The sequence below is a fragment of the Phaseolus vulgaris genome, chromosome 10, assembly GCF_000499845.2.
Source record: "Phaseolus vulgaris cultivar G19833 chromosome 10, P. vulgaris v2.0, whole genome shotgun sequence".
Taxonomy (NCBI): domain Eukaryota; kingdom Viridiplantae; phylum Streptophyta; class Magnoliopsida; order Fabales; family Fabaceae; genus Phaseolus; species Phaseolus vulgaris.
The window spans coordinates 25,496,746-25,503,590 of NC_023750.2; the positions used below are offsets into that span (position 1 = coordinate 25,496,746).

Here is a 6,845-nt window from a genome sequence, read left to right on the forward strand (position 1 = left end):
CGGTGAAGGGCTAGTCTTCAAGAGGAGGAGGGCTGCTAGGGCCTTCACCCCACCACCCACCTCCCCCCATGGTGGTGGGTCTTTTAGGGATAGTCCACCTCGTGCCACATTCCCACCGCCACCGCCAACAGTCCAAGAAAGGGGCGGGGAAACTAAGCCATTGCCACCTCCACCACCAACTGAGGCGCCTGCCGCTTCTGCATCTGCCCCCACCGGCCCGAAAATCATCGCTATTCCCCCTCCAATAATTCAACTGATGAGGGGGTTTAACGGGGGGTTATCGCCGAGAGGCTCCCCCAGTGAAAGGAGAAAAGGCATGCCTTATTATTTGGGGGCCTTCTTGGCCATCGCCCTTGACTGGCGTGCTCAGGCCAGGGCCAAAACTAAAGAGACAAGCGCTCTCCAAGCCCTTCAACAGGAAGTGGCTACCCTGAAGGAGGAGAAGGAGAGTCTATCCCAAGGCTGGGCATGCCAAGAAGAAGTCTATAAGGCCTCTCTGAGGAGTGCTAGGGAACTTAACGTAGAAGCCTGCAAACGTCTACACGACGCAGGGCAAGCTGACGCAGAGCTCCTTGCTCAAGTGGCATCCCTCAAATCCAAAATTGCTGCTCTTGAAGTGGCGATGCGAGCTTCCGAGGCCCAGCAGAAGCAAATGCTGGAGAAGGCCGAAAGGGAGCTAACTGCAAAAATGGAAGCGCTCAACCTTCTCCAATCTGAGCATGGTAAGTTCCAAGCTGAACTGGACAAGCTCCAGGTGGAGAAGGAAGTTCTCGAGAAGCAGTTAGCTTCCGGAGACTCCACAATCGAAGAGCTGGAGCGGGCCAACAAGGAGCTTATTGGGGAGAAGGAGACTCGGGACTCCACCATTGAAAGACTGGAGGAAGCCAGAAAGAAACTTATTGATAATATGGCTGACACCTTTGCGGAGGGATTCCAGGAGGCCCTGGCTAAAGCCGCCTGTGAAAATCCAGGAATCAATACCTCCAACTGCAACCCCTTTAACCACATTGTTGATGGGAAGGTCGTGCCTCTCGACCTTGGGGAGTGAACGGCCGTTTGACAGATCTCCATCTTTCCTCTTGTAAATTTGCATCTATATTTGAACTTACTTGTAATTCTGACTCTTAACTATGTCTATTTACATGCCATTCGAACTTTATCTTTACAGACGCTTGTATACTTTTAACTTCTCTTGGTCTTTCATCTGTCCCTGCTTTCTTTATCATACCAAAGGCGTAGCTGGTACTTACTTCCAATGCACGTTTCATCGCCTTGTCTTTTAACCCTGTAGGTAGCGCGTAATCTCTTCTCTTACCTTTCGCCTCTGAGTCGCGATGTATACCCTTCTCCTGATCCTTTCACTCAGAACTCTGCTTGGCCTTTCTATCTGCGAGGAATCTTTCTTATGAAGGCGTCGCCTGCCTCGTCATTGCCCAAAGGCAAGGAGGGATTCAGTCTCTACTAGGGGCTCAACATCGCTCAAAGGCGAGGGAGGACTACATTTATTCCTCTCTGGTGCCTCAGCGTCGCTCGAGGGCGAGGAGGACTCATCTCACCTGTGCTGGGTGTCTACACTCAAGGAGGTACCTACTCTGGGTGTCCTTAGTGTGTCTAAATACTTTGGGACAAGAGTCGTGCTCGGGTGCCCACGCCCATGGAGAGATCTAAAACACCAAGGTGTAACGTTCTGAACATCAAACGCTGGGGCTAGCTGTTCCTACCTGAAGGGGTGGCGTCCTGAAAGAATCCCTTGACCCCTGCTCAAGGACTAGGTACCCAGATTTTAGCTTGCATCTATCGTCTGCTACTGGGGCCGTCCACTCATACCTGACGAGGGGGCATCCCGAAGAAATCCCTTAACCCCTGCTCAAGGACTAAGCGCCCGAGTTTTTGACTTATAATGGTATCTGGCACCGGGGCTAGTTGTTCATACTTGAGGAGGGGGCGTCCCAAAGGAATCCCTTTACCCCTGATCAAGGACTAGGCTCCCGGATTTTAGCTTGCATCTATCGTCTGCTACCGGGGCCGTCCACTCATACCTGAGGAGGGGCCGTCCCGAAGGAATCCCTTAACCCCTGCTCAAGGACTAAGAGCCCGGGTTTTTGACTTATACTGATATCTGGCACCGGGGCTAGTTGTTCATACTTGAGGAGGGGGCGTCTCGAAGGAATCCCGTTACCCCTGATCAAGGACTAGGCTCCTGGATTTTTGACTTATACTGATATCTGGCACCGGGGCTAGTTGTTCATACTTGAGGAGGGGGCGTCCCGAAGGAATCCCGTTACCCCTGATCAAGGACTAGGCTCCCGGATTTTTGACTTATACTGATATCTGGCACCGGGGCTAGTTGTTCATACTTGAGGAGGGGGCGTCCCGAAGTAATTCGTTTACCCCTGATCAAGGACTAGGCTCCCGGATTTTAGCTTATACTAGACATACCTGTTATCTTGCTCTGAACTTGACTTCTGCTTGAGTATCTGGCGGCGACGCCTTGTGCTTGGCGACACCCTATTCTAGTAACACCTTATCTTGGCATCGCTATCTTAGCGACGTCTCTTCTTGGCGGCGCCTTATCTTAGCGACGCCTTGTTTTGGCGACGCTTCCCCTTGGCAGTGCCTTATCTTGGCGACACCTTACCTTGGCGACGACTTGTTTTGGCGACGCCTCATCTTGGTAGTGCCTTATCTTGGCGACACCTTACCTTGGCGACTACTTCTTTTGGCGACGCCTCCTCTTGGCAGTGCCTTATCTTGGCGGCGCTTCAAGTTTTCGTCTCTGTTTCTTTAACCTTTGATCTTACATTCGAATGAGGGAAAAACTAGAGCAAAAATATTTTAAACTTCTCCTTTCTTTATTCGGGTGACCTCATTAAAAGACCCCCTGGAGGGAAAAAGAGTGTCCCCTTTACAAACTTCAACTGGAATAACATCACTTAAATAAAATATTCCTTGGAACGTTCGAATCTTAACTGAATTAGCGCGTACCTTGGCAATCTTTCACTGAAACATTTAATGGGCACGTGCTAATTGTCACGTGTCCTTCTGACTTGATCGTTATTCTGTGCGGAGGGCCTCACAGCGCCGTAACCCAACTTAGGGTTAATCCAATGTGTGATTCCTCCCTCCTTGAAGTGCATTTGGCGCTTGGGGTGACGTGTTGGGCGCCAACTCTTGCGCCCCAGACTCGATTCACTCGCCCTGGGGATGTGTCTACCTTTCCCTCGTACCATGCACGTGGTTCTCCCCTGGTTGTGGCCCTCTCATGGGTCGTATCTGTCCCAGGGTCTCCCAACAGTGGCGTGGATACTTCACGAGTCAGGTTACCCCCTACTGGTACTAGAACTTATGGTCCTGAGGCCACCTTTCTCTTCTTTTTGTTACTGTCTTAAACCATCGAGGCCCGAAGCCTCCTTGCGATGTCCTAGCTTGGTGTTTTGTCTTGGCAACGCCTTAACCGGTCGACACCGTTACTTGGCGATGCTTTAACCTGGCGACGCCCTTCTTAGGCGACGCCTTAGCAAGGCGACGCTCCCTATTGGCGACGCATCAACCCGGCGATGCCTCAGGCGGTCAATCTGTTGAATTTCTTCCTTAGGTCCCGCGAGGGGTCCTACCACACGTTGACTTCGACTTTTGGTCAACGCCCAGGGACGGGACGGTACACTGGGCGTCCTCAGCCTCTCCTGAGTCAACGACCGGTGACTCCTCGCCCCTCCCCTAAACATGCTGATCTGATGAACACCTACCATATTATCAGCGACAAACGTTCATGGTGTTTTGAGGGTTTCCTGTATCACCTTCCTCTGCCTTCTCCCCTTGCCTGATCTGGCCAGCTTGGCTAGTAGGTCAGCTCGGGCATTTTGCTCCCTTGGGACGTGCACCATCTCAAACACTGCGAACGCACTTTTCAAGACTCAGACGTACCCCAGGAACGCGGCCATCTGTGGATCCTTGGCTTGGTACTCCCCGGTCACTTGACTTGTAACCAACTGGGAATCGCTCTTTGCCAGCAAACTACGTGCCCCCATCTCCTTGGCCAAGAGCATTCCAGCTATGAGGGCCTCATATTCTGGTTGGTTGTTGCTTGCCTTGAAAGCAAACCTCAGGGCCTGCTTGATCAACAGCCAGTTTGGCCCTTCCAAGATCACGCCAGCTCCACTCCCCTGTTGATTGGAGGACCCATTCACGGAGAGCACCCACCTGAAATTGGCTTCCTCTTCCTGTTGTGTACCTCCTGAGGAGAGCTCTACCACAAAGTTCGCGTACACCTGGCCTTTGATGGTGCCTTAGGGCTCATATTGAACATCAAACTCCGAGAACTCCACCGCCCAGCGCACCATTCTTCTTGCCACGTCCGGCTTCTACAGCACCTTCCGGATAGGTAAGTCCGTAATTAACACCACCGTGAAGCTCAGAAAGTAATGACGAAGCCTCCTGGACGAGAACACCACGACCAGGGCTACCTTCTCCAGGGCCTGGTACCTCACTTCTGATCCCTGCAGTACTTTGCTCACAAAGTATATTGGCTTTTTTACCTGGTCCTGCTCCTGAACGAGGACTGAGCTGATCGCTCGCTCCGTCACGGCAAAGTACAACCGAAGCGGCACGCCCAACTGTGGCTTGCACAGCACGGGAGGAGCGGCCAGATACTCCTTTAGCTTGAGGAATGCTTCCTCACACTCCGCGGTCCACACGAACTGGCTATTTCTCCTCAAACACCTGAAGTAGGGGTGGCCCTTGTCCCCTTTAGCCGATACAAATCTGGACAGGGCGGTCATCCGCCCCGTCAGCTACTACACTTCTTTTACCGAGGCCAGGCTCCTCATGGCAAGGATTGTCGCACACTTCTCTGGGTTCGCCTCTATCCCACGCTCTGTGAGTAGGAAACCCAAGAACTTACCCGCCTCGACCCCGAACACGCATTTTTCGGGGTTTAACTTCAAACGATACTTAGCTATTATAGCAAATATCTCTTCCAGATCAGACACATGCTGACTCCTTTCCTGCGAAGTCACCACCATATCATCTATGTGGGCCTGCACGTTCCTCCCCAACATGAGTGCAACCTGTCCATCAGCCTCTGATAGGTGGCGGCCGCATTCTTCAGACCGAACAGCATCACTATGTAACAATAACAGGATGTTTCGATCATAAACGTCGTCTAGCACTCGTCTCTAGGGTGCATCTTGATTTGGTTGTACCCTGAGAATGCGTCTAGGAAACTGAGCATCCTACAACCTGAGGCGCTGTCCACCAAGGCGTCAATGCTTGGTAGGGGGTACGAGTCCTTTGGGCACGCCTTGTTGAGATCAGTGAAGTCTACGCACATCCTCCACTTCCCATTGACCTTCTTCACCAAGACCACGTTCGCCAACCACTCAAGGTATTGAATCTCCCGTGGCCGGCATTCAGTAACTTCTTTGTCTCTTCCTGGACGACCAGCTGCCTTTCCTCATTGAACTTCCTTCTTCTTTGGCGGACGGGTCTGACCTTGGGGTCCATGGTGAGGCATTAGCATAGGAAATTCGGATCTATACCTGGCATGTCCGAGGCAGACCACGCAAAAGCGTCTAGGTGCCGCGCTATCACCTCAACGACTCGGTCTTGCTATGCTTGGTTCAACGATTTACCAAGCCTAAACGTCCTACCCCAATCTGCCTCTCCACAATATTCCCAACTGGCTCGGGTCGCCCCTCCCGAGCGTTTTTCGTGCGGGAGACTCTTGCGCTGTCGTCTTCGGTGGGTGGGCACTCCACCACCATGAACACCCCGCTCTTAGTTTTAAGGCTGTTCTCATAGCACCTTTTGGCCTCTTGCTGGTCTGACTTGATCACTATCATCTTCCCACTCAGGTCTGGCAACTTCATCTTCACGTGGCGTGTCGACGCCACCGCCCTTAACCTGTTCAGAGCCGGTCTTCCCAACAAGATATTGTAGGCCGAGGGGGCATTAACTACCAAATACCTTATGTTCTCTGTGCGGGACGCGGAGCCATCCAGGAAGGTGGTCCTCAGCTCCAAGTGCCCCCGCACTTCCACCTGGTCTCCCGCGAAACCATACAGGCACCCTGTGTAAGGCCTGAGCTGGTCAGGAGACAACTGCAACTTATTAAAGATGGACTAGAACAATACATCCGTCGAGCTGCCCTGGTCCACTAACACCCTGTGCACCTTCCTCCCTACGGTTACCACAGAAACTACCACAGGGTCGTTGTCGTGTGGAACGACGTCGCGAAGGTCATCCTCCGTGAAAGCGAGGTCGACGTCGAGCACGTCGTCCACCACCTGCGCCTCTACCGTCATCACCGAACGTGCATACCTTTTGCGCTGAGAGGCGGTGCACCCTCCACCTGAGATGGTATGGATTTCCCAATGAATGGGCATCTCGTGCCCCTGATCCTCTCCTGACGTTGTTGGGGTTACGGTCCCCTGTGATTCTGCCAGATAATCATTCAGGAATCCACTCTTCACCAGTTCGTCCAACTGATGCCCTAACCCCAAGCAGCTGTGTATGGGGTGACCGAACGCCTGGTGAAACAAACACCAAGCCTCCTTGTGAGGTCCCAACACTTTGTCAGTCTTCGTTGGCATCTTCAGCCTTTCTGCTATGTTGAGCACGACTATCACATCCTTCAACTCTACCACGAAATTGTGCCTTACAGGCTTATTCTCCCTCGCACGCCCCCTAGATTGAGGCTTCCTAGGCTCATAGGGTTGCTTCCTCCCCTGGCTCTTCTTACTCGTTGCGACCTCATAGACCCTAAACCCTATGCTGCGATGTAGCTTTTCATTCAGTTCACCTTCTGCTGCGATGTGCGCCACCGCACGACGCCTAATCTCCAAAAA

At 52.5% G+C, this 6,845-nt stretch overlaps 1 protein-coding gene across 1 annotated transcript; it reads left to right on the top strand.

Moving 5' to 3' along the window:
* Positions 1-316: 316 nt before the first annotated feature.
* Positions 317-1,048, top strand: LOC137817486 (uncharacterized). The gene has a single exon (XM_068620772.1). It carries the CDS (start codon positions 317-319, stop codon positions 1,046-1,048), a length of 732 nt encoding a protein of 243 aa, XP_068476873.1.
* Positions 1,049-6,845: the final 5,797 nt, after the last annotated feature.

Coding starts and splice junctions, on each gene's coding strand:
- LOC137817486 (XM_068620772.1), top strand. CDS start 317: ATGCCTTATTATTTGGGGGCCTTCTTGGCCATCGCCCTTGACTGGCGT.